The following is a 27,969-nucleotide window of genomic DNA, read 5'->3' as shown; positions in this document are numbered from 1 at the left end:
GGTCTAACATGATCTCACTTTTGACATGCAAGTGCCAGCATTAAAAGACTGCAGTGAGATGAGTATTTAAGGGGTATTGAGTGAAGTGTGCTTCACTTTGTGCCCCTTAAGTAAAGCAATGAGCTCCGTGGACATTACTTTACTTGCAGCACAGGAGATCACCTCACTTAGAGATGAAAAATGTGTCTTCGCATTCATTTTTTATGGTAGATTAGCATAAAATAAGCACCCCGTAGTATAAAATGTTATTTATTTTAATAGAATTTCCATCTGCCCATCCCTTTTAAACAAGTATTTTAAGAGTTAATGAACACATTATCTTCAGAGCAGACCTTAACTGTGAAATTAATTAGACAACATAAAATCCCTATGAGGCATAAAACTCCATTTTACGCATAAATATTGGGTATTGCTCAGCTGAAATCTGGAAAATGGGTTACTCAAGGCAACAAATTAATAATGTCAGCATTTTTGAGATGCACCGGTGACAATATAACCTCAGGACTTGGGCAGAGTGCCCGCACTTATTGGGCTGCCAAATGGGTAAACAAATTAACTTTGTTACACTTGATGATAAATTGCTAATCTGATGACTTTCAAGAGTACTCTGAAAAGCTGTAACACTCTCTTTTGGTTTAGTCACATCAAAAACATTAATATTTAATCTGCTCTTTAGATTGTAATGTGTTCAAAACTCACAGCCATTAAAAGCATTACTATTGTGCCATAGCATAATGTACAAGGAAAGAATAGAATACAGAAAAAATATGTATAGCTGAACATGTTAATACATTTAATGACAAACTTCCTTTGTTGGCAGAAAGGAGCACATACTGTACGACTGGCTTATTTTTCTTTTATTCAGTGTGTTAACATGCACAGATTTTTAATTTGACTGTTACCAGATTAAGAAATACTCCAGTTATTATAACTGATATACACAGTAGAATTGAAGCCCAATTGACAAAAAAGTGCTTGTCTATGACAAGTAAGGGAGATACAGGCTACTGTTTGATTTTCTTGGACATGTTTTTTTTCCAGGCAGCAGTGCCGAAATATGGTAGGGGAAACATCAAAACACAATTTAATGATGTTAAAGGCCTCTGCTCACTGACAGATGTACGGTGGTGAGGTACACTGACTAATCCACCAACTGATTTTTAATACTAAAATTTAAATTTCAGAGAATTGCAATCCAAAAGAGTGTTTTTTAACATGGCATTTTGTCATAATATTCTTCTTTCTCTAAATAGTATGACCTTATTGTCAAAACTATTAATTTGGTCTTGTAATACTGACATTTTCTTTTCTCAAAACTTTAAGTTTAAAAGTTTATCTTTGTAATTTAATGACTTCTTTCTTGAAAGTACATGTTTAGTCTCTCAAAATAAGACTGTTCTCTATCTCTTTTATTTTTATGTAATACTACCCCAAACACTCATGTAATACTTGTCAATGGCTTGCACTGGGACAATATAAAATTGACTTTCAACTTAGCATTTCAAGCAACAGAACTTGGGTTCTAATAATGGGTTATTGTGCTTTGTACATCAAAGGCAGCATCAAGATCCTAACAACAAGATCTGTCTCTTATTTTGTGCTGATAGAAAGGTTGTCCCTGCAGACTAATCCCCACATCCTTCCAGACAGTAACCCACCTATCATGTAAACTCGGTTTATTTTTGGAAATCCATCTACTGTGATTCAAACTATTCCCTTAATTTGGTTACACACAGTAATTGGGGTTGTTGAGTGCATGTTAACATACTGATTGAGTATTGCCAATACAAATTTACAGAAATTTGAATATTTGAAATTCAACATTTGCTTTTAAAGATTCAGTCCCTGAAGTAAAAAAAAAAGAGTCGAGGGTATAGTGTCAAGATGCGTTTGCTGCTGTGCAATTTCTATCGCTCATAAACTGAGTACATATTTGAAGCGAAGATGGTATGCATCCCGACTGCAGTTTGTAAGCTTACATGGCCTCCATTTGAGGTTCACATGATTTTCATGTTGAATTGTATGGGTGCCTCAGTTGGACTGGCCTCCTCCGGTTCCTCTTTACGTGGCACATATTCAACCTCTATACTTGACTTAGTATTGTGTTTCCCTCGACTCCAGAGGAATAATATTACAAGACAGAAGAGGACGACTCCGAGGAAAGAGATAAATCCCATGGTGGTTGCAATGATGAGTGTCTTTACATCAAATGGAAATGGAACTGTGGCCCGGGTCACATTCGCACCTTCATCACTGGGCTGGTTGGAAATGAAGGCAAATGTCTTGTTTGGCTGGTGGGGCCAATTGGGGGAGTAGCTATGCACAAAAAGGTGAGCAACTTTGGTGTCATTGCCGGCTGCATTGCTTGCGATGCACAAGTAGGTGCCGTTGTCTTGGATTTGGGCGTAACGCACCTCCAATGTGCCCTCGTTAGACACAGAAAGTCTTGATCCCGCAGTTTTCGTCGTGATGTAGTCCTTCTTAGGGGATAGCCACATGATCACAGGGACTGGATCGCCTTCGGCTTGGCAAGCAAAATGAACAGTAGTTCCTTCATCTACATGGCTTTCTTGAACCTTATAATCCATGATCTTTGATTTCTGGCAGATGAAATAGTCAGAGGGGAGAATGTCTGGGAAGTCTTTGAACTCTTTTCCTTGAACAACCTCCGGTGAAGTACACATGGGCTGCTGTCTGTTAAAGTTGAGCCTCCACCGCCGGCGGAAGACCCAGAGCAAACGGCAGTCGCAGGCCAACGGGTTATCATACAAAGCCAGAGTCTCCAGGTTTCCCACTGAGTGGAAGACAGACTCCTCCAGGGTGTTCAAGCTGTTGCCGGACACATTGAGTACACGGAGGTGGTTGAGTCCACGGAAAGAGTAGGGCTCTATGGCAGCTAATCTCCCACCAGCCAAATGAAAAGCCTGGAGCTTCTGCAGATTGTACAGTTTGTTCCCTTCCACAGTGTGAATGGGATTGAAAGACAGATTCAAAAAGCGAAGATATCTTAGGTGACTGATGGCTTGGTAGGGGATGGCAGTAAGATTACAGTTTGTGACGGACAATGATGTGAGGTTGAGTCCAAACAAGCATTTTGTCGTCATGGTATCCAGGGCAGGCATTTGAGAAATCTCCAGCACTCTGAGCCGATACAGCCTCTTAAAGGAGTAATCCCTCATGACAGTGACGTTGAGATAGCGTAATCGAAGTGACAACAGGTTATGCAGATGGCTAAGGGCATCAGTGGGCACTGAGGCCAGATTGCATCCCTCAATGTTGAGGCTTTCAAGGTTGCTGAGGCCATGAAATGATCGGGGTGATATGAATACTAGGTCATTGTCGCCAACCTCCAAAGCCCGCAGGTTGTACAGCTCCTGGAACATGTAGTCGAGCAGAATGACAATTTTGTTCTCACTTATATCCAGCTGGGTGAGATTGGTCAGGCCTGTGAACACCCCCAGCTGAATGAGCTTCAGCTGGTTGTTGCGCAAACCTAGAGTTCGAAGGTTCATAAGGTTGCCAAAAGCCCCGGGCTCGATGGACGAAATTGTGTTTTCGTTAAGTTGCAGCTCCTCCAGCTGAGGGTAATTAATGAACTCCTCGGTCCCCAGAGTTTTCAGACGGTTCTTGCTGAGGTCCATCAGCTTCGTTTCGGTGGGTATGCCCTCGGGAAGAGCCGCCAGTCTCCGTCGATGGCACACGACTGAACGCTCCTGACCGTTGCAGTCGCATCGGGAGGGGCAACCGGTGGTGGACCCAGAGAGGACGGTGCCCAGCATGAGGATCAGGATGGGCTGCCAGCATGCCACCAGGTAGCTGTGCCCTCCTGCCTCTCCGGACACCATCCTACTGCTTACCTGTGGAGACATGGAAAAAGAGGAGTTGGTAGAAAGGAGTGGCAAATGGCAATTTTGACAGATCAAAAGAAAAGTTATGAAAATGATGTCTGTCATCTGTCATCAAGAGAAAAAAAATGCACCAAATTAGTATTCCATTCAGCCTTTTATCACATTAGGATTTTTAGTTAATGCGTGGATAACTGTCATGTGTCCTTAATTCCAACTGAACAAACAAAATGAAACAGCTTTCATGAAGCAAAAGCTACAGTATGTCTAACTACTGATAGGCTTCTGTTTGTAGACATATTCCTTCATAAGATATGGCTGTCCAAATGTATAAAAATAACAAGGAGATATTGTATTTTCAGTGTTTAATAATTGTTTTCCTGAAATGCTTTCCTTGCATTTCATAAGAAGATCTAAAATATCACTGAAAGCCCTTCCTGTGTTGAAGAAAAGAGTTACCACAACAGTTTGATGAGCTATTGTTTTGCAATTCACAATTTCCATGATAATAAACCGTTATCTGATACTAATGAGTCCTCCCAGGTTACAGGCTCATTTTGGCTATGAGCTGAATCCTTTTCTTACATCATAAAACCTTTGAAAAATCTATTTTCAGAACTTTTGCAAAGTCAGTGGTAATCACAATTTTGCTTTCATCTTCACACCTTTACAAAGCAATAAGCCTTTCCTTGCATAACATTTCATTATGGCGACTTTCTTCACAAGTAATGAAATCAGCCAATCAATAAAAAGGACTTGGTCACACAATATAACCACCCTGCTGTGCTTCTGACTTCTGAGTATGATGAAAACAATTACTGCCAATATCAGTGACACATTGTCTCCGGCGCTCGTACAGACGCTTTTTAATTAGCAGCCAAAAATGCCATGCTATATCTTTAAATGGCTCCCTGAAATATTTGCAAACTTAACACATCCCATGCCACTGCTGAGCTGAGCTGACCTTGCGGTGACATAAAACAGAGATTGCTGCCAAGCGGTGACAAATGGAGGGACGGAGATTGTCAGAGGGCTTTAAACCCCTATTTGATTTTTGACTCGGGGGAACCTTAACTTGCTAAAACCTTCAAGCTCTACTTCTCACATCAATCATGCGATTTAAGTCACAGCTATATCGGTGGGACACACTCGGAGAAGAGCCTCATGCAAAGAAAGAGAAATTACACTGTAATTTGTTTAGGGCTGCCGCAATACCCGCTATATTTCCCGCTATTGACAAGCCCACCGCGGGGGATGGCAAGCAACCACCACAACCGCTATGTTCACTTTTTTTTCTTTTTTGAATTCTTTGCATTTGTATTCACACCATTCTACAAACGGCAGCAGCGTGACGAGACGTCAAGCGTCTATTCTGCGCTGAGCACTGCACATATGGTGTTTTTCTGGTCGGCGAGAGTTGAAAAATCTCCAACTTTGGTTAAAACGATGTGCTCGTCATTGTCACTTTTTCACTCAGCAGTCCAATCACAATGGAGGAGGGGCGGGACAAATACCACAAAAACCAACCGTCATATCTTATGACAACAATGGAGGAGAAATTAATACACATAGACCAGTGGGTCCGTCCTGTCTCCCTACGGGCTTCAGCCTTCCCTTCATCCAGAGCAAGTCCTCTACCTTGTGCTGACATTTTTACGTCTGCGGATATTTTGTATCATAGCAACCAGACGCAACCAAAGCGTCTGCGTCTGCGTTATTGTCCCCCTGTGTTCTGCATTAAACAATAAACAAGTATTTAATTAGTTTTATTACACGGTTTTGATGAATACTCAATTCTGATTTGTCAATCACGGCGTTCTATGGTCTGTTTTTTTCTTTATATCACACCGTTGCTATGTATAACAGACTGTTGCTATGGACTCTGGAGGACCGTTTTTGTGTCAAATTATTTCTTTCTTCAGTAAGTAGCCGTGTAATGAGCAAGATAATTTACAGCGAGCCGGCCATTGTTGTGAAATAAATAAATAAAACCCGACAAATAAATAATCCCAGCAGGGGGATGCGGCACCCTGTCGGGATTTATATCCCTTATTTAAAACTGTCATTTAAAAAACAACAATATACGTAATAATAATTTGTATTATTAATTATTTTTGTATTTTTATCTGAACAAAAAATAATCTAAAATCCTCAAAAACAAAGCAAACCATTGATGTGATGTGATAAACAAGTAGTTATATCTATAATGCTTTAAAATAGGGAAATAATGAAAAACCCCATTATCATGAAATTATTAAACAATAAACAGAAAAGAAATGTATGTTTTACATTTCAAAGAGGAGATTCTATTATGAGAGGATAATAGAGTCTCCATCCGAATACTCATCATGTTGTCATACGTGGGAGCTGAATGGGCACTGCGGTGCGTATTCTGTCTGTAACTCATCCACCACAAAAAGTGTTTTGGTAAGAGTGCTTCAAATTATCGATGTAGTGCTTTTTAGAACCTCTTTGGCTGTCTGCTGCACTTTTGTAGCGTTAAAAAAATATATATTACACTTGATAGTGAAGATGAGACTGATTCTGCTTTTATTGGCCAAACACAAATTAAACATCACTCTTAGAGAATTAAAGTCATGGGACTGAAGCAGTTTCGATTGTGGTCTGAGTAGTTCCAATGGAGCAGTAATTGCAGCTTCCATTTTCACTTCCTCCGGAACTGTTAATTCCTGCTGGCTGCATATGTCAGACACGTCGGGTGTCAATCCAGTGTCTATAGAGCATTGTAAAAAGCAGACTGTCAGAATGAAAGCTTAAGTGTCTATCGGTATAGCTCCTTTGTGACCCCCCACTCCTGTCTGTCTCTCTCTCTAATTACGTGAATTTGCGGATGGAGAGCATGTACACTTGTTCAATGGGATGGTGAAATATTTCCTAAAACAGACCAGCGCACGTTTATCTTTGATCCGTTTTGACAGATGCTAAACCTCGGAGTGGAATGAAATATTACTGAGATGCTCAATGCAGAAAATGGGCGTCATGTTTATCTGTTTGACACAGAATGTGATTTTTATCTTGTCAAGTCGGGCATGTGAATGAAGATGAGGCCCGCTGATGTCCTTGCTAATCGAAAAAACAAGCAAATGCAAATGCAGTTGTGATTTTCTTACCAGAGTAGCATGCATGATTTATGATTCAGAGCGTAGTAAGGGGCATGGGTACTATCTGTGTAATCTGGCCTTACAGCTCAGATCTGCTCGCTGTATCGCCACTTTGTTTTGACCTTGAGCTGAATTTGTGTAAAAAAAAAACAGATTGGCAAATAACCTGACAGTTGCTTTCCTATATACACAGTTTTAACATGTTTAGAGTGGGGGTTTACAGTCTTTCTCTGAATTTTAGCCTTTGATTTATCGCTCCACGTATTCTTCGACCCCACCCTGATTCTTTCCATTCCTCTTTTTGATGGTTTTGTGCAGGAGGAGGAATACGAGTGGACAAGCCTTTTTCTCTCCTGCCCTCCTATGACTGCTCGCATTTTCTCTCCGCGGACCTCTCACCCTGTCATAGTCTCCTCACAAAAAGCATGTCTCGGCTCACCATTAGTCTCTTGTTGCCTCGAATCTCCGCATCTCCCCTCTCACCGTGCCTTGTGGTTTGATACAGGGCAAACCCGAAGAGAGGTGTGCGCCGCTAATGGGTCACTGGATTTCTTCAGACAAATGAGCTAAACGCATCAATGCATATATGCCCTTCGGTTGTTTTTAGTTATTGTTAAGTACGTTTGTTGTGCAGCATAATGTTGGAAGGACTATTGGGATACAGGGGAAACTTGAAACCCTGCTCTGTATTTGTCTACCATGTCCCCGTTGGACAGTTTCAACTTGTGACCGCTGTCATGAATCATCAATGCAGCTTGAGTTCTGAGAGCATTTCCCTTGACATATTAAATAATTTAGCTTTTTGTTTTGCTTGATGTGCCTGCAGTTTGGGCACAGATGATGTGTCTATTTTTTTTTTTCCTTTTCATAGCTGACAAATGTTGTTCATTGGGATTCAATAATATGACCCAACTTTTGTAGCAGTGCTTGTAATTAAATTACATCAGAGTTAAGATCCTTTTTCAAGGTCTTATGTTATTTTGTCTTAACCCTAGCCTATACATGTGAGCAAACACCATTAAGTGACATGAAAAAAATGTATATGTCTTTGTAGTAGGGCTGTCAATCGATTAAAATATTTAATCATGATCAATCGCATAATTGTTCATAGTTAATCGCGATTAATCGCAAATTAATTGCACATTTTTTATCTGTTAAAAATGTGTCCTAAAGGGAGATTTCTCAAGTATTTAATACTCTTATCAACATGATAGTGGACAAATATGCTGTTTTATGCAAATCAATGTATATATGTATTATAAGAAATCAATTAACAACACAAAACAATGACAAATATTGTCCAGAAACCCTCACAGGTACTGCATTTAGCATAAACAAATATGCTTAAATCATAACATGGCAAACTGCAGCCCAACAGGCAACAACAGCTGTCATTGATCATAAATTGGGCATGTCTGTAAAGGGGAGACTTGTGAGTACCCATAAAACCCCTTTTCATTCCTATATCTTAAGGTCAGAGTTCAAGGGACCCCTTTGAAAATGGCCTTGCCAGTTTTTCAAGTTTGGAGCGTTATTTACCCTTCTTCACAACAAGCTAGATGGTTCCAATGGATTCTTTTAGGTTTTCTAGTTTCATATGATACCAGTATCTTCACTCGAGCTTTACAAACTGAGCCTGCTACCACCTAAAAATTGCAAGTTGCGTTAATTCATTAAAGAAATGTGTGGCGTTAAAACAAATTTGCGTTAACGCGTTACTATTGCATTAACTTTGACAGCCCTACTTTGTTAAGTTTTTAGTTTACAGTATGTATTCATTCGATTTGTTTCCTGTTGTTCATCTCACACGTTGCAGTCAGTGATGCTTTCCTGAATGTCCCCACTGGAGATCTATAAAGGCTTTACTCATCTTTAATTTCTGTTTATGACGGTTCATCAATGATTGCACTCTCTAGACTACATCCAGCTTCCGTTTTCTTCATTACAGTCTTGAACAATGTGCTCATTAGCTCCTCACTTAGCACACATAGCTTGCTGTTGGCAAACATTTCCCAAACAGCTTTCATTATTCTGCGACTTGTTCAGGGAATAGAGGATGAAACAAAAAGGAAGCGGCAGCTACAAAAGTAACAAGTAAATACATATAGGATTTAAGAGATGACGATTGCTTCCACTGGTATGTTTGCGTTCAACTGACAAAATTAAAGCAAACATTTAAAAGTCAAAAAGCAAACAAACATGAAAACTTTGTGGGCGGCATGAAAGTGACAATGTTTGTGGGAGATAACAGTGGACGAGTCTCTTTCAGGAGACTGTACAGCAGTATGTGATCTCTAAACTGCAAACATTTCTGTGCTTTTTATTGCATACAAAAGGTACTATCTTATATCAGCTGATTTTATTTGTAAATCAAAATTAGGTGTTTATATCTACTGTAGCCTCTGTAGATCTAGACATACACACATACCAAGAGTCGGGATATTACAAATCAGCCCGTTTACATGAAAAGCCGTATGAATACCACGACAATTCACAAGGCATTTAGCATTCAATATGGATACATTTCATTCTTTTGATGTGTCATTTATATGCCATTTAATCTGTACTGAATCCAATATAAATGCACCCACGTAAATATGCCACGTTTAGAGCTATTGACGTAGAGTAAAATAAACAAGAAAGACCCCTTATGGTGGACAGGTGGGGAGGTGAATGGGTCCAACAAACACAACTTTTACCAGGAGACCGGTGTTTTGTTTTATAAGTTACATTAGACGTTTGTGATGTGTTTTCCGTATTCATGTTACGTTGTTTCCGCATGCATATTACTTAGTTTTAGGGCTGTTCAGAATACAATTTTTTGGGCTTCGAATCTTCGGTGAGCAATATTCAAAGGTATTCGAAGCGGTCTCCATCGTTCCAGTGCCCGGGACAGTGATCCACACACTGCAAACAGCGATATCCGTCTGAGAATAACTAATAATAATTAATGTTGAATATGAATATTGAATAATGCAATGGGATTATTTCTTATTTCATGGACTATTTGGGGATTTATACATTATTATTATATACTTTCATATAAACAGAAAACAAAAACAAAAAAACAAAGCATCGGAATACTGCTTTTGAGGTTGAATACCATGTCAACGTTCAAAGCTTCAAAGCATTCAGGTCAGCCCTACATAGTTTGGTATTTATTTCAAGCCCAACAATGACGTTTTTTTTTTTTTTTTTGGATCAACCTAACTTTAGATGTTACCGTTTTGTTGTGTGGCATACAAATAGCATGCGAAAAGGCAAACATGCGTCCTCATGACGCATGTACGTGTAATGACGCATGTCAGTGACGCATACTAATGACGCATGTCAACATCCGTGTAATGTTGTGCTTTTAATACCCCTTCCTGTGAGACCGGGGATGTACAAATATACAATGACCTGCAATAATAATTAAATTATAATAAACACTTGCTGGTTAAACCCAGACACTTGAGAACTGCATTGCCGGCTAATCTACATCCTCCAGAGGAATGAGCAGTCAGATATGAGAAATCCCATGAAAACAAATCCTCCGTGGAAGCTGAAGATAAAGGTAACAACCCCTGCAAATCTAAAAAGAAACTGCATGGCCTGACGCTCCACCATGCCAGGATCAAATGCTTAGAGAAGGATAAAATGGTTCAGTGCATGCATGGGAACTGCTCCTGTTGAGATGCAGAGACACACCTGCATGGGGTCAGCAAACTACCGCTTTTTTTTGACAGCAGTATCCTCTAGTTAGCAGGGCTCTCAGCCAGAAAGGCACACACTTTTGCCTCAGATGTTAGTGCACAGAACATACCCTCACCTATACAAAGCTAATGCACAGAAGCTTCTTTTTGATGGAATGGTTCATGCAAAGATGAAAATGTTAGACAATATTTAATTACCTGTGTCAGTTTGTATGCCTCTATAACAAACGGTAAATCCTCATAGTAGTTCTCTGACAGCATACTTCAAAACAAACGTACTCAAAACATCTCATGCCCCATAATCCAGCATGATAAATGTTCAGAAGCCAAACAATCCACCCAGTCTAAAAGATTTAACACCCATTCAGAGCATTTATTTTCCATTAAAACAAGCTTTCTGCTGTGTTTTTGACAAATATTTTATAAGATGCCGTTCACGGAAGCTTAAGAGGTGGGGAGGACTGCACCTGCAAAGCTTTATGCCACTGTGGAAACAATAATGACCACAGAATCATTACTATTGTACATACTGTAACATTATTAGGGCTGTCAATTGACGAAAATATTCTATGGTGGTTAATCGCATTATTGTCCATAGTTAATCGTGATTAATCGCAAATTAATCACACATTATTTGTTTGTTCAAAATATACCTTAAAGGAAGTATTTAATACTCTTATCAACATGGGAGTGGGCAAATATTCTGCTTTATACAAATATATATATATATTTATTATGGGAAAGCAATTAACAACACAAAACAATGACAAATATTGTCCAGAAACCCTCACAGGTACTGCATTTAGCATTAAAAATATGCAACAACAGCTGTCAGTGTGTCAGTGTGCTGACTTGACTATGACTTGCCCCAAACTGCATGTGATTATCATAAAGTGGGCATGACTGTAAAGGGGAGACTCGTGGGTACCCATAGAACCCATTTTCATTCACATATCTTTAGGTCAGAGGTCAAGGGACCCCTTTGAAAATGGCCATGGCAGTTTTCCTCGCAAAAATTTAGCGTAAGTTTGGAGCGTTACTCAGCCTCCTTCCCGACAAACTAGTATGACATGGTTGGTACCAATGGATTCCTTAGGTTTTGTAGTGTCTTATGATGCTATGATGGTATGATCATGTTAACTTTGACAGCCCTAAACATTATATTAGTACAAAAGAAGGTAGGGAGAGGAGCCGAGCATCTAACTGGAAGTCTATTTGTGTTTACCAACCGGCTGCTTGGACATAAAAACAAAAAAAACAAAGTGTTAGAATTAACACAGAGGAGCAGAGGTCCGCGAGTGGAGAAAAAAATAAACAAGCCTAACGCCTAAAGGCTTCTTATCCGACAAATTCAGGTAGATACTGAAGGTTTGGCATTCATGCCGGATAGTTCTCAGTTTGACAGGCGACACTGTAGATTAATGGTCTCGAAGATGCCAGGGGACATGGAGTAGTTGATCATAGAAGCCGGTTCTCTACCTAAACATCACTGTGGTTTAATGGAACTGAAAACAGCAGTCTCCATTAGGCTGTCCATTTGACTCTGTCTGTCTCAAAGTACCTTTACTGCACTTACTGACCAACACTGCATTCATCCAGTTGTCAGGAATCATGGCTGGTAGTGGTGGAGGCCGGCCAAGCAGGTTGTTGTAATGTAATATTATTTAATCCCAAATCTAATAAAAAGAAAACCTATTAGTGCCCTCACGTGAAAAGCTGTTTTTCGACTTGCATAAATACGTTTGAATAAAAAAAGGAATATTATCTCTGCATGGTATTTCTCGCACAATAAAGCAATAATTAATGTGAGCTCTTTAACAGTGAGCAGCGCTGCAGCCCATTTCACTGCTGCATATGTGCTTTAGAGAAACAAATGGCTCATGCTTTACTCCTATAGGGGCATACCCCCTCATGGTGAGATTGCAGACAGTGTATAGACCTCCACAGGACCAGCGCTATTTCCAAAGACCCCCCCACAAGGGTGTCGGCCAAGTCATTCAGAGTTGCATCCTTCTCACATGCTCATCCTCTACAGTACTGATCTGAAAATAATCAGCTTCAAGATCAGAAGGCCCCTCTCATCTTCTGTGTGGTCACTAGACGAGACTAATCATCTCTGATCCTCCGTCTTTTGTAGTGCATCTAAAACAATCCAACTGATTTTTTGTTGTTGTTTTGAGTGAGACGCTCTCCTTATCATGACCTGATAAGCGGTAATTTATCATTTGTTGCCACAGCATTTATTAAAGGGGACATATCATGCTCATTTCCAGGTTCATTCTTGAATTTTGGGCTTCTCCTAGAACAGGGGTGCCCAAACTTTTTCCCTTAGAGAGCCAAAACTGGAACTTAAATGGTGGACCGCGGGCCAAAAGCAAAAGCAAAAGCAAAAACACCTGTTGTATTATATTGTTAAGAATCAAAATGGTACTAGGATCCCAAGTTCCCCTAATCAAATGTTCTTTTAGCTTTTACATAGTTAACCCCTTAAAACCAACCTGCTCAATTGGGATCATTTCCAGACATACCCAATTTATGTAATTTCAAGACTATTTAGGGACCCCAGTATGCAGAATTACTCAAATACACCATTTATAGAATTGGCAAAAATATAACATTTATACTGCAGTCAAAAAAGTGCATGTGTTTGCCCCAAACTGTATGGGATTTTCATAAAGTCTGCAAAGGGGAGACTCGTGGACATCCATAAAACTCATTTTCATTCAGATATCTTGAGGTCAGAGTTCAGGGGACCCTTGTGAAAATGGCCATGCCAGTTTTTCCTCGCCAAAATTCAGCCTAACTTTAGAGCGTTATTTAGCCTCCTTTCCGACAAGCTAAGGGTTGGTACCAATGGATTCCTTTGATTTTCTAGTTTCATATGATACCAGCATCTTTACTTTAGCTCTAAAAGTGTTGGCAGGTGCTTCCGAAAGACATGAAAGTCAGTCGGGATCGTAGACGATCTCTAATTAAGAAAAAAAAACATCTGGCAGGCCAAATTTAACCTTATGGCGAGCCAATTTTGGCCCGAGGGCTCCACTTTGGGCGATCCTGTACTAGAAAATTTACATGCTTTAATGTTCAAAAAACACAATATTTTTCTCATACTGTCTGACTGAATATCAAGTATTCACCCTCTGTCTGAAACGCTCTGTTTTAGCGCCTGTTTCTTTAAGACCCCCTCCTGAAAAAGCCCAGTGTGCTCTGATTGGCTAACTATAAAAATATGGTGCACCTTTACAAAGGACGTTCTCAAGTCGTGGGCGATATATTCTAATGAGTCTGCATGTGACATAGGAAGGGGAGCAAAATCTGAATGGCTTGTTGAATCACATGTTTTCTGATCTATAGGCAGCCCACAAAAAAGTTACTGGGTTTTCTTATTTCACAGTTTGTGAGTTATAGGCACTCCAGATACCCAAATGTATGAGCACAATCACTGAAAAAGTGAGTTTTTCATGATATGTCCCCTTTAAGACAACTGAAGTGCCCAGCTCAGCTGGCTCCAGTCATTTCAATATTATACAATGGGGTCTTTCTCACAGACAGAAGACATTTTGACTGGTCACAGTAGGAATAGCACAGGGGTAAATGATAATGATAGCCAAATTCCATTTAGCTGCTTCGGTTTAAGGGTATGTTATTACCAACAACAACGTTTCCTACTACGAAAAATCTAAATCTCTGCTGAGAAAAAGGCCCCTTAGGATTCCTTTAAATTACAACACTAGATAAAAGAACTGATGTGGATCACCACAATGACAACCATAAAGACACACCCAGTAGCAAATTGCTATTCACTAAAAACACTGCAGCAAAACAAAATAAAACTAAACTAAAAACTGCAATTGACATCAGTCTAGCAAGACTTGCTACACTTTGGTGCAACGAAGGCAACTTTTGCTTCCTTATGCCACAACTAAAGTAAAACACGTTAGACATTTTTTCTCCAGTACATCACCATCAATTCTGACGGATGCATTCTAAGCTCTGATTTGTGTGCACCCTGCTTTGTGTGCATTCTGGAAGTTTAGAAATTGTCAATATGCCAAAAACAAACATAAACAGAGCACAAAAGCCGGAACCCTCTGCCATGCATGCAGACAAAGACTCTTAATCCATGAATTTTAAAATGTCTAATCCTTAAGGTCTTTGTCTTTAGGAACAATCAATAAAGTATGTTAGCATCTCAGAAATGAACAACTGGAGCGCTATCAAAACATTTGTTTTAAAAGAGAAAAAAAAAAAAAATCATTAAAAAACATGACACTCGGCATACAAAGTTGCCTGTTGGAGTCGAAGGCTGGAGGCATGTAGGAAAACAAAGGGAAAATTCTCAGCACTCAAGAGTACTGAGCTGCTGACACCTACGTAGCACGCCCTGAAGAGAAGACGCCTGCTGAAACGTGGGTGTCAGCCATGTTTCAATACAAACTTCTTACTACATTCAGAACTCGGAGTGCATTGGCCTTTATCGTCATGTTGAATGTAGGTCCATGTAATAATAAGCATCGTCGTTTTAGACGGCTTGTTCCTGTACATAAGCAATTCTAAAATTAATAGCCGCAATGAACATCACTCCTTATGTCCCAAAATGCTGAACTTTAAAGGTTATTTATATGACATTCAGAGCATTAATATAGCAGCAAACAACTATTTGCATACATAAAGATATAGATTATTGTCTACCTGAGCAGAGAATGAAGTCGCTCTCCCTCTGTGTGTGTTGTAATCTGAGTTTCTCTGTGCTTTGTTGACACAGCCGGGCTGGCTGCACATGCCTTTTAGTGCATGTTAGGGCATGTGAGTGTGCCCCACTGGCTAGCTCATTGCTGCCACTCTGCACTGCCCTAATACTGTGGTTAGAGCTGATAATGCTGTCCTGACCGACAGCGTCGTTGTGGAAGAGTACCACCCACCGTCTGGTTCCCCACCAGGTAAACACTATTATGTCTGCCGTTGTTTGCACCATTAGATTCGAGCCGCCGGCTCAGCCGTCGCCAATTTGAGAGCTGCATAGAGGCAACAGATTTGCTCTGAATTTCAAATTCAGCACCTTTAAGTGAATGCTGGCAGGGAACTTGTTCATCAGGCTCATCCTGATTGTCTGGGTTTACACCTGTAGAGCTTCATCAGAAAGCTCCAACAGTGTTCATAGGTGTCTTGTGACAATGTGTAACCATCATTACAGGATTTCTGTAATTGTATTAGATTCAATATGAAATGTAGGTTTAGCATGACTAATCAATTCTGGAAATCGAGAAGATTAAGATGATTTGGTTCGGATTCGGTGATTGCGAGCCGCGACAGCGACGCTGATATTGTTTTCACGTTGTGAGTCTGTGTGTGAGTCATCATGTGGAGCTGGAGCCATCTACTGTATCAGGAACTACCACAGAGGCTGTTTAGAGTACTTTGCCAGGTGTTTATGATTCTGTCTGTGTGTGGACAGATTTTGTCGATGTGATAGCGTCGCAACCGTGCAAGATGCAGTCCCGAAGCTTTGCAGGTGTGTAGTTGAGATCAAAATAGAGGTTGAGTTCGATGATGGGTGTGGTCTCTTTGTTTCATCAATCTTAAATGTTGTTCCTTAAAAGAGTGAGATCAGGTCAGGTTTGATTGAGAATCAGGATTTTCACAATCCCACTTGAGGGGTGGATTTAGAAGCAGGTGTAGGAAGTAGGCCTGTCAGTCAATTCAAATATTTCATCGCGATAAATTGCATGATTGTCACTAATTGTCCAAATTAATTGCAGGTTTTTGTATCTGTTCAAATTGTACCTTAAAGGGAGATTTGTCAAGTAATTAATACTGTTATCAACATGGGAGTAGGTAAATATGTTTTCTTTATGCAAATGTATGTATATATTTATTACTGGAAATCAATTATCAACACAAAACAATGACTAATATTGTCCAGAAACCCTCACAGGTACTGCATTTAGCATACAAATCTGCCCAAATTATAACATGGCAAACTCAAGCCCAACAGGCAACAACAGCTGTCAGTGTGTCAGTGTGCTGACTTGACTATGAGTTATATATAACTGCATGTGAATATCATAAAGTGGGTATGTCTTTAAAGGGGAGACTTTTGGGTACCCATAGAACCCATTTTCATTCACATATCTTGAGGTCAGAGGTCAAGGGACTGGAGTGTTATTTAACCTCCTTTGTGACAAGCTAGTATGACATGGTTGGTACCAATGGATTCCTTAAGTTTTTTAGTTTCATATTATGATACCAGTATCTTCTAGTTACTCTAGCTTTGAAACTGAGCCTGCTACAACCTACAAATTGCAAGTTGCAATAATGCACTAAAGAAATTATTAGCATTAAACAAATTTGTGTTAATGCCTTATTATGGCGTTAACCTTGACAGCCCTTGTAAGAACAAGTCAGACTGTAAACAAAACATTACAAATTCTAAATGAGCGTTTTGAGATTGTATTTTCCAAGTGTCCTTGTATCAATAAATGAAAACACTTTGGCAGATTATAGTTTTGTTTTGAAATCAAAGCTGTATTTAGTCATTTTGAGCTATAGCGATCCAGAAAGTAGACTTCAAAACAAAGCCGCGGCCTTTAAGTACTGTGGTGTTCTTGTGACTAATGTGTTGGACTTAAATTCTTCAGGGCGGTTTGTTCGGCCATCTGAGAAATGGTCCAGTAATCACTTTCATTTTAACCCTTGTTTGGTCTTACCACTCCTGAAAGATAAAGTCTCTTTGGCTTCCTAGATGTTCGACCGTATTTACCAGGCACTCGACTCTCCAAAACATACCGGCTCCTACTCTACTATTTCTCACCGGGCAGGTAGTGTACAATCAGTGTGTGGGAGCTTTTGTAGCGAGAAGCTTTTGAGCTGGGAGCAGCTGCCCACGTTTTTTATATGGGGGGGTCAGTGAGAGCCGGAGGGACTCTACCAGTCGGACTACATGGTGAACCAAAACAATTAACTGGGAGAGGCTGAAAGCTGCTCGGAGCTGCATACTGCATGGGCTATTCATTCTCCCGAGATCAGCAGTACTAACAACCCTTTTACATCATTCATTTAATTTAGTGTTGATATGGAAAACGTTGCTTAATGGAGTTTTAATTTGCTATCCAAAGACATTTTTATTTTATATTGCGTTACATTATTTATTATCATGATCTAATTAAAGACGCTGAGATTGTTACATCCCGTTGGACTCATCAACGAGATCAGTCAGATCCATGATAAGGGATGTTAAAAAAAAACAGCTAAATGATCCTGATCCTCATTAAAGATATTGTAAAAACAGGGCCTGGAATGAACCTCGCAGTATATTTAACCTGTTATACAGTCTTACCATGCCGATCTGTTTCTTGGTTCATTGACAAAGTCTAACAGCAATAGTACAAAAGAGGCTCCTTTCTTCATTAACACCCATTCCTCTTGAAAGTCAAGTAGGATCAGCTGGAAATTACACAAACCTTTATCCCCTACTCACCATCGGGGAATAGAGGATGTTTTTGAACTGGAATTGAAAAGAAGGGGCTAAATGCCATGCTAAAGGCAATTTTACCTCAGACAAGCCTCTTACAGCCCTTCATAGAAAGCACAATAGGAGATTTTGAGAGATTTTCACACTAAATCACTCATCCAATAATCACCGGCTACAGTACAAATATGAGGTTCTGTTTTTTTTTTTTTTACAGATACAAGGAAAAACTTTGACCATTCGTTTGAGTAGTGTGCTCTAATTGCTTTCTTAAAGTTCTTTGCCTTGGTGTCTTTGTAGGAATTCATCAGCCTTGGTGTTGATAAAGCAAAAAAAAAAAATGGCATTAAGAATCCAGAGGTTTAATTACGGGCCTCAGTCCTCACAGTTTTGTGAATACAAAAAGTCAGAGCAATAATTCATCTTGTCCTTTCTTTCAAGTGAAAGGAACCAGACCACTGGTGTCAGTTATATTATAGATATCCGTCAAACAAAAGGATGAGATGAACAGACAGACAGATGAATGGGAAGAGAGTCTTTGCAAGATGTCCACTGTAATCAGTTCAAATGTATTATTATTGCAGCTCGTTCGGACAAAAAGGTGTATAAATGCCAGGATAAAGGCTTTCAGAGTGCAATAAGTACACCTTTCTTGATTTCCGCAGGTCATTTGTTCGCCATGTAACCTGTACTGACTGCAATGTAAGCACATCCGCGTATAAATGCTACGGTACGAGGTAGTGACAATATAAAAAGCATGAAAAAACACTTATGGTGGACGGGTGGCGAGGTGGATGGGTCCAACAAACACTGGACTTTTAACCAGGAGACCCGTGTTCGAGACCATTGTTAATCTGTGTTTTCTTTTTTAGGTTACTAGTGAGACTAGTGTTATTAGTGACGATTGTCACGTGACATTTGTGACATGTTTTCTGTAGTGCAGTAACATTGTTGCCGTACGTGTTTTACTTAGTTTAGTTACTTATTTTAAGCCCAACCATGATGTTTTCCCTTACCCTAACTAACTATTTTCCTGCCTGAACCTAAGTTAGTGGTTTTCTTGCCTAAACCTAACTGCGGACGTTTGTGTGGCGTACAAAGGACACATGAAATCGGCGTAAATATGACACGCGAAAAGGCAAAAATTCATACTCATGACACGCAATTTCCGTGTAATGTCGTGGCATTTATACGCCTTCCTGTGAGACCGGAATGATTATCTTAGGCTCTGCTATACTACAGTTTGACTCCAGCCAGGAGCATGAACACGAGGCAACCTCAGCCCGCACGTATAATTGCCACAATAATGCACAAGGCATTTAGCCTAGCAAGTTCATTTGTACGCCATGTATCCTGTACTGACTGCAATGTAAACACATCTGCGTATAAATACTACGGTAAGAGTTAGTGACGTAGTATGAAAAGCGAGAAAGACCACTAATGGTGGGCGGGTGGTGAGGTGGATGGGTCCAACAAACACTGGACTCTTAACCAGAAGACCGGTGTTCAAGACCGTTGTCGACCCGTGTTGACCGGTGTTTTGTTTCGTTGGTGACGTTAGAGACGTTTGTCACGTGACGATTGCCATGTGTTTTTATTGACGATTGTGAGGTGTTTTCTGTAGTTGTCCTGCGTTGTTTCCGTTAGTGTTTTATGTAGTTCACTTACTTATTTTAAACCCAACCATGATGTTTTCCCTTACCCTAACTAAGAGCCTAAATAAGTGTTTCTCTTGCCTAAGTGCGGACGTTTGCGTGGCGAACAAAATGACACGCGGAAAGGCAAAAATGCGTACTTATTACATGAGTAATGTCCTTGTAATGTCGTGGTATTTATACGCCTTCCCGTGAGACCGGATTGATTATTGTAGGCTCTGCTATACTACAGCTTGACTCCGGCCAGGAGCATGAACATGAGACAACCTCGGCCCTCCATCCTACCAGCCCCTGACTGCCTCCTATTTAGCATAAAGCTGTTATTATTAAATTTAAATGAGGAAGGCTGCTTGCTGCAGAGCGGCAGGACTGTGACCTTCTGAATACATTTGTAGAACGCAAATTTGAGTATCCTGTGACGGATCTGCCTCCGTCTGTCACCTCGGCATCCAGCAGAGACTGTGTAAACACGTGGTCTGGCAGTCTTCACCCTCACCGTTTCCTTTTTCATGGTGGCTGATGTTACCCATTATGTGGCAGCATCTGGATTCCAGATGGATCTTGTTTCAGAGAATGCTTTAATAGTAACACCCTCCATGTTTTCCGGCCACTTTATACGTTGCTCCTTTCTGGGGCATCGCGAATGAACTGTTATGTGCAGGAGTGCCCTGATTTTAGCTGTAAATAAAATGGGCTATAATTAGAGCCAAACATGAGAAAAAATAAACCATAAGAGACCCGACAGAGGCATCAGATGGACATTATTCATTCTGTATCATTGTTACTCACTGAGAGCCTGTATATATAGTGAACTCTGGAACAACACAATCTGCTCTCATTTGAATATACTTATTTATGCCTCCCTTGAGTTTCCCCACCAATGCTGCTGATCGTAACTTCCTCCAACATGCGATTTGTCAGCTTGACTATTATTCCATTTGAACTGTGAAGAAAACTTAAATCCTTCTGTAAACACATTACCTTGGCTTTGATGATCCCCATTTGATCCTACTGTGAGAAAACTGGCTATTGTTCAGCGTTATGTAGACCGCTATGTCACAGAATATTAAGCACATGACAGCGTGAAACAAAGCAGTGTGAAAAAAAAATGGACAGCAGCACTGCTTTGTTTGGAATGGAATAGACTGGAGTATAACATTTGCTCCATTTGTGTGTCTGCATTGTCTCAATCTGTACTAGTATTAAATATTGTATTAATAGTACTGGTAAGATTATTATACATATTTTGCCAGTTGCTACATTTGAATATAGAATCGGGATATATCAGCTCACTAAAAGAACCCTTTGAGCTTTTTTTCCTTCAAGATGTGAAGTGAGTTCATACTCCAGTGGGCTTATTATTTTTCAAATGTACACTATGAGGAGAAGAACTATAGGTAAGAACCTCTCTGGATCCTATAGATTCCACAATCTCCCTTTGCTTCAATGTTTGTAGATAATTATATATATTACCATAGACTGTAGCATGCACACACTCAACTTTATATTATTCTGTTAGCCACTTGGCAGCCTTAAAGGACTATGGAGGTCATGTGCCTCATACAGGTACCTAAACAATAGGCATTTGAACTAAGAGCATCTCAAAGTATGTTCACAATTTTATCCATCAGGCTACTCATATATGCAGCTGTCATGTACTGTGGGCTTTTGTGCAAAACACATGCAATTGTATAGTTTAAATTGCATATAATTGAACACACAGCCACAGCAGGCAGCTGTTTTCAGTAAAAAAGCTCTGATAAAGCCACTATACACTGCCCAGCTCCACATGGCAGGTAGACAGAGTTGTTGTCCAGCTGGTGGACATAAATTAGCAGCTAAAGGGACAGGTATTCAGAAGGTGGTGAAGAACAAAACAGAGCTAAAAAACAGTTAATATTGGATTCATATTTATCAGGGGAATCAAAATATAAAATAGGTAACTTTATGCAGTGATAATATGTAAGTATCTACGTTTCCATGCACAAAATATTTCGTTTTTTGCCCTTATTCCTAAAAAGACAATCCTACTAAGCTGTTTACATGGCTGATGAAGATGAATATTCCACTAATATTCCCTGTTTACATACTCCAATTAAAGCTGGAGTAGGCAGGTTGGAGCAAATATGATTAAGAAAAGTGATTGTTTTATAAAATGGTCACTATATCCAGACAGTAGTACATGAGACAGGTAATCGGAAAAAAAATCATGTTCCTCTGCGTCCTCCGGTGTCCTCCAGTGTCCTCCGGTGCTCCTAATGGCATCTGCAAAATTTCACAGACCGGAGGAAAACAACCAATCAGAGCCGAGCTGGAGTCTGCCGTGTCTGAGCAGCTGTCAATCACTCGCTAACTCTGACCAAACGGTCAAACTAGGCAGCGCTGATCAAATATGAATCAATATTATTTTTCTATAATGTCATTTATTTTACAGCCATTCCTTCAACCGCCTTCTTGAAAAGGTCGGTGTTGCGATATTTGCACATCTCCAAAAACCTGTTGATAACCAAATCTTTCATGAAGTTTAAAATGTCCGACCAGAAATGTGGCTTTTTTTGGGCATGCATCTCTGCAAACTGTTGGCTAGTTGGTTTGTGTACAACATACAAAGCTGGCCGCAGAGAGGCAATAGGCCGTGTGTCGCAAATTGACGTAAAAAACGCATATTTCGAATGTGCTGTATACATGTCCAAAGAATGCTTCTAAAACCAGAATAATATCGGCATATCCCACATGCCTTAATCGGAAAACGCTCCATTCCGAATAAGGCCTAATTCAGAATATGCAGTTTCATGACCCGTATTAAACTCTGAATATTGTCATATGCAGAATAACAGTGTAATATTAGTATGCATGTAAACATAGTCAGTGTTGCGTTTGTTTGTTTGGATCCCCAACTGCTGCTGTAGCTGCAGATAATCCTCTGATGCAGATTAAACATTGTGGTGATGCAAAAATGTTTAATACGACATACATTTGCATCTTATATATTCAGCGTGATAAAACGTGAATTGTATTTTCTCCAGTCTTTGATATGTAGCTGTAATATGAAACAAGCTGACATCGACAGTACGTAGGTTGTTGAAAAACAGTTTGCCCGGTAACAGCGAGTTAGTTTTAATCACGCATTTGTTCACCAGATGTAATCAAAAATTCCAGTCATCAACATCATCAGCCTCGCTCATTTCAGTCTGTCGAAAATTGCGTTGAGTGCTTTGGAGCGGCAGACGTGCACACACAGTGACACGCATTAATAACTACCAAAAAAAAGAAAGAAAAAAGATCCCAATCAGCTGTCATAACCTGATTACAGCGCCCCAATTAAGAGCTTTGTCTACCTCATAAAGCCTTGACGTGAAGAGCAGACCCTTCACTCAGTGACTGTCAGGGGTCTGTGGCTCGCAGAGGTTGTTACTGCTCTGTTAAAAAACCCAGAGAGGAAGACTCCACTCATCGCTGTCTGCCTAGTGGAGCGTTGCAGCCATGATTATAAAAATGCAAATATAACAAGCAGTAAGAAATTAAACTATGAGAGATCGTTTATTTAGCCTGCATAAATAATCATTTGGGGCTTCATTCTCCACGCCCCAACCTCCCCATCCCCATCACCACCACCACCACCACCACTGCCACCCATCCATCTAACCTGTGGCAAATCAAACACCTGCATAGGATCCCCTCATCATTTCCCACAAGGGAGACAGCCAACAGCAAAAAAGGCTGCTGAGAATGAATAAGTGTGAGTTTACTGGCATTTGAAGGGAACATGAATGTTAATGAGGGCAGATTAGGAAGCAACGACAACCACCCTGGCACTCTGGAGGAAACACAAAACAGACTCATCCTCACACCTTCAGCTGTGATATAGGACATAGGTGTGTTTGCAAGCATCCCTGCACACACACACACACACACACACACCACACACACACACACACACACACACACACACACACACACACACACACACACACACACACACACACACTATATAATATTTATAGTGTGCACCTGTACCTAGACAAAAGCATCTAACCTAAATACTGTACATTCAGACATACATATATATGTGTGATCCATACACAGTACAAACCCAGATTGCATAGCGCACACAGCAAAATGAAAGCCATCTGGATGACAAAGCACAAATAAGATCTGGAGCCCTCCTCAGAAGCATAATACTCCCTCTTCGCATCCTCTTCCATTTGCCTACGATACACAATTTTTATTCCTGACATTAATTTGCTCCCTGGCGAAACCCCATGGCCCCACCACTGCACCATAATAAATCTGATCCAATGCCTCAGCGCTCAAAGCCCACCATAGAGACAGAGCACTTACCAGGACTGTCATGCAGAGAATTCTAATTCAGGCAGCTCCATGTTGCCAAGGAAATTCAAAATGCCTCCGAAAGCATGGAGACGGGGACGCAGGACACAAGACGGGCTGGATTCAAACGGGAATGAGGGATATGTGCGGCGGCGAGAATCCCTTGTCTGAGGGGCATCTGAGAGATGCCTCCGTCCTCTCCAGATGCTCTAAATCCGGCAGCACTGATAGGCTGACATGTAAACACACAGGCGGCTCTGCTGGCTCACACGCGCTCACATACATGCTGCACCTAGCAGAGAGATGGAGAAGGGAAGAGGGGAGGGGCGGCCGATGAGAGAGAGAGGTGGAAGGAGGAGCTGCAGTGTGCTGGGAGAATGAGAGGCACAGAGCACACAGGCAGCGAGGGGGGAAAAGAAATAGAGAGAAATGTTGTCTGCTTGCACTGGCAGCATCCTCCTCTGATTTTTTGTTTACTGTAGTTTTCCTATTTATGAAGGGATTGGCATAATCTGGAATGCATGCTGTGTGAGAGAGGGGAAACAATCAGAGAGTGTGTGTGTGTGTGTGGTGGCAGAAGAAAAGGAGGTTAGCGAGGGGGAAGTATAAACATGCAAATAAAGCAGAGGGAAGATGAGCAAAAGTGAAGGGAGGTTATGAAAGGGAGGAGGGGAGTGATGAAACTACAGGGAGATGGAGCAAATTCAATTTCTATGCAGTATGCAAACCTTTTTGCTGGGTGATGACAAGCAACTTGACTGTGGCGGATAGGGATGTATAAGTACTTTCTGTTTTGAAGATTTCTTTGCCAGAGTTGAGGATTTAACGCCACCCATAGTGCAACGTGAGGTAATCATCGCACAAAACTCACCTTTACTGTGAGGAGTGGGGAGGGGTTGGGGGGGTGAGAGGCTTAGCGGTGATAATGGGTATATAGGGCTGGCACACACATGCTGGCAATGCCAAGGAAGCTCCACAGTCAGGGAGTGTTTATGGGAGATTAGGGGGCTGAGGATTTAGTGGAGTGGTGGTGGACATGAAGGGCTCCTGGCCACTGTGAACTGTGGAACAAATGTTGTACGGCTTATAGAAAGACATTTCATTCTATACATTTGAATCTTTTTTTTTTCATATCAAAGAGATTATTTTAGGGCTGTCAATCGTTTAAATTTGTTTTTTATTTATATAAATCGGTCACTATATCGTGACAGTAGTACATGAAGCAGGTAACCTAAAAATAAATCATGTGCCTCTGTGTCCTCCGGTGCTCCTAACGGCATCCGCAAGATTTCACATACAGGAGGAAAATGAGCAGTAAGAGCTGATCTGAGGTCTGCTGTCCATCTGCTGTCTATGAGAGCCGACTGTCAATCACTCGCGGACTCCAACCAAATGGTCAAACTAGGCCACGCTGATCATATATGAATCAATATTATGTTAGGTTAATGCCTATTTCGCTCCTCAAATGTTTTCAGAATCTTCTTGTAGTGTACTGTTTACCTGTAAAATGAGCAACTTTTTGAGGCGACACCCATTGTGGAATCTGTTGAAGGAACGCCAAGTTCCAGTTACATGACCGGAGCACAGCCAATAGGAACGCTCTCTCTCTGAAATGACCAGTGATTGGTCAAAGTCTCTCTTTAAAGCCTGAAAACAGAGCCATGATGAGGAGCAGAAGTCTAGTTATCTCTCAGAACACTTGAATTACAATATGCTGAAAGGTTATTATGGAATTTTTGCCCAATTATGCCAAAAATATACTGCCTACTGTCACTTTAATCGCATGATTGCCCATGATTAATAGTGATTCATCGCAAATTAAACGCACATTTTTTATCAGTTAAATATGTACCCTTAAAGGAAAATTTGTCAAGTATTTAATGCTCTTATCAACATGGGAGTGGACAAATATGATGCTTTATGCAAATGTATGTATATATTTACTATAGGAAATCAATTAACAACACAAAACAATGACAAATATTGTCCAGAAACCCTCACAGATACTGCATTTAGCATAAGAAATATGCTCAAATCAGAACATGGCAAACTGCAGCCCAACAGGCAACAACAGCTGTCAGTGTGTCAGTGTGCTGACTTGACTATGACTTGCCCCAAACTGCATGTGATTATCATAAAGTTGGCATGTCTGTAAAGGGGAGACTCGTGGTACCCAAATAGCCATGCTAGTTTTTCCTCGCCAAAATTTAACGTAACTTCGTAGCGTTATTTACCCTCCTTTGCAACAAGCTATAATGACATGCTTGTTACCAATGGATTCCTTAGGTTTTTTTGTTTTATGATACCAGTATCTTCATCCTAGCTTCAAAACTGAGCTCGCTACATCTAAAAATCGCAAGTTGCGTTAATACGTTTAAAGAAATTAGGGGCATTAAACAATTTTGCGTTAACACGTTATTATCACGTTAACTTTGACAGCCCTGATTCTTTTCTTTTTATATCAAAGAGGTTTATTTTAATTACTTTAATTCTATCTTATTTTTGAGAGAAAGTTATAAAATACTATACCTTCTACAAGAAAGTGCTTTTGTACTAAATCTGTGAGACAAACAGCAGTACACAGAGCTGAAGACAGCCAATGGTGGCACATCTTCGCTGTACAATAAAACATACAGCGGGGAAAGAATTATTCAGGCAGTTGGAAAAGGGGAAGCACTCTACACCAATACAGCATAAAAGATATTTATGGCTCATTTCGCCAACTAGAAGCTAATCTAAAAGCGATGAGTTATGCCTTATGTAAGAAATAAAACCAGATGAAATGTGAGTGAGTGAAATTTGAATGGATGACGCCAAGGATAAGAACCGCCCGACATGGAGCGAGATGAATTCATCTCATTTTTTTTCACGTTTTGAACGGTGCCTTGCCCACTATGGCCACTTAGGAGAGATTGGACAGCTGATTCATGACATCTTCATTTGCATTCAGCTGGGCTATGAATTTCCCTATTTCTGTGTCAGCAGATGAGGGCCGGAGAAACCATGTGACTCACCACCTACAGTAGGATTTGTGACTGGATTTGTTCCTGAGACAGACAAATACAAGTGTTTTTGTATTGTGATGTTGCATATTTCAATACCAAACTACATAGATATTTGATTTTAGAGGGAGGGCCTTTATTTGATTAAGATGCAGATGCAGATTTCAGAATAGCGACTGGCACGGAGCTATGAGTTACTTTCTTGAGGTGAGCCTGTCTTCCGTGGATCTGGTAAGTTGGCAGCCCATTCATTCCATTAAAAGCTTCTCGTGCCAAAAATTTTGCTATTGCTTCCTACTAACGTGCATGTGCATTAGTGTCTCTGTGGCTCTGCCCGGACTGTTCACCCACATCAATAAATCCAAAATATTACCGTCATGCGGCTGTTGATGGACTATAAAATATATATTACACCTAATGGTTCAAAATGATTGTTAAGCCCCGCCCTCCTTAGATACTGTTGCTGCTCCTATCAACCCAACAGGTTCTCATACCAACTCGTCACATACTGACGCTTTGTCAGACCTCTCGGCATCATTTCTCGGTCACAGTAAACATGTGCTTAATGTTGTGAATTTAACCAAAACACTTGTTTAGGATTAGGCGAAACAAAACCACTATAGTAAAGGTTTAGAAAAAAAACATGGTTGGGCTTAAAATTACGTTTGTGCAGTGAAAATGTGTCTTGGCGTTGTAAACACGGGACACAGACGAACAGCTGATTGTAAAGTGAAATGTAACGTCCAAAGCAGGCTTCTTATTTCCATCTGGCAACCATTGATTTTACTGTTCAGAATGACTCAATGGCTGATTTTTTCAGCTGTTGCTAAATATGCACTTAATGGCCACATAT

The 27,969-nt window shown here is 40.4% G+C and overlaps 1 protein-coding gene across 1 annotated transcript; it reads right to left on the bottom strand.

Moving 5' to 3' along the window:
- Positions 1-237: 237 nt before the first annotated feature.
- lingo1b (leucine rich repeat and Ig domain containing 1b) lies at positions 238-24,278 on the bottom strand. Its single transcript, XM_074622459.1, has 2 exons — positions 24,127-24,278; positions 238-3,857 (listed from the first exon to the last, which is right to left on the bottom strand). The coding sequence occupies exons 1-2, from the start codon at positions 24,136-24,138 to the stop codon at positions 1,998-2,000; spliced, it is 1,872 nt and encodes a 623-aa protein (XP_074478560.1). The 5' UTR covers positions 24,139-24,278; the 3' UTR covers positions 238-1,997.
- Positions 24,279-27,969: the final 3,691 nt, after the last annotated feature.

Source organism: Sebastes fasciatus, chromosome 2 (genome assembly GCF_043250625.1).
Source record: "Sebastes fasciatus isolate fSebFas1 chromosome 2, fSebFas1.pri, whole genome shotgun sequence".
In the NCBI taxonomy this organism is placed as follows: Eukaryota; Metazoa; Chordata; class Actinopteri; order Perciformes; family Sebastidae; genus Sebastes; species Sebastes fasciatus.
Note: the sequence above shows the minus strand (reverse complement) of the source record. Positions and strands in the feature narration are given on the sequence as shown.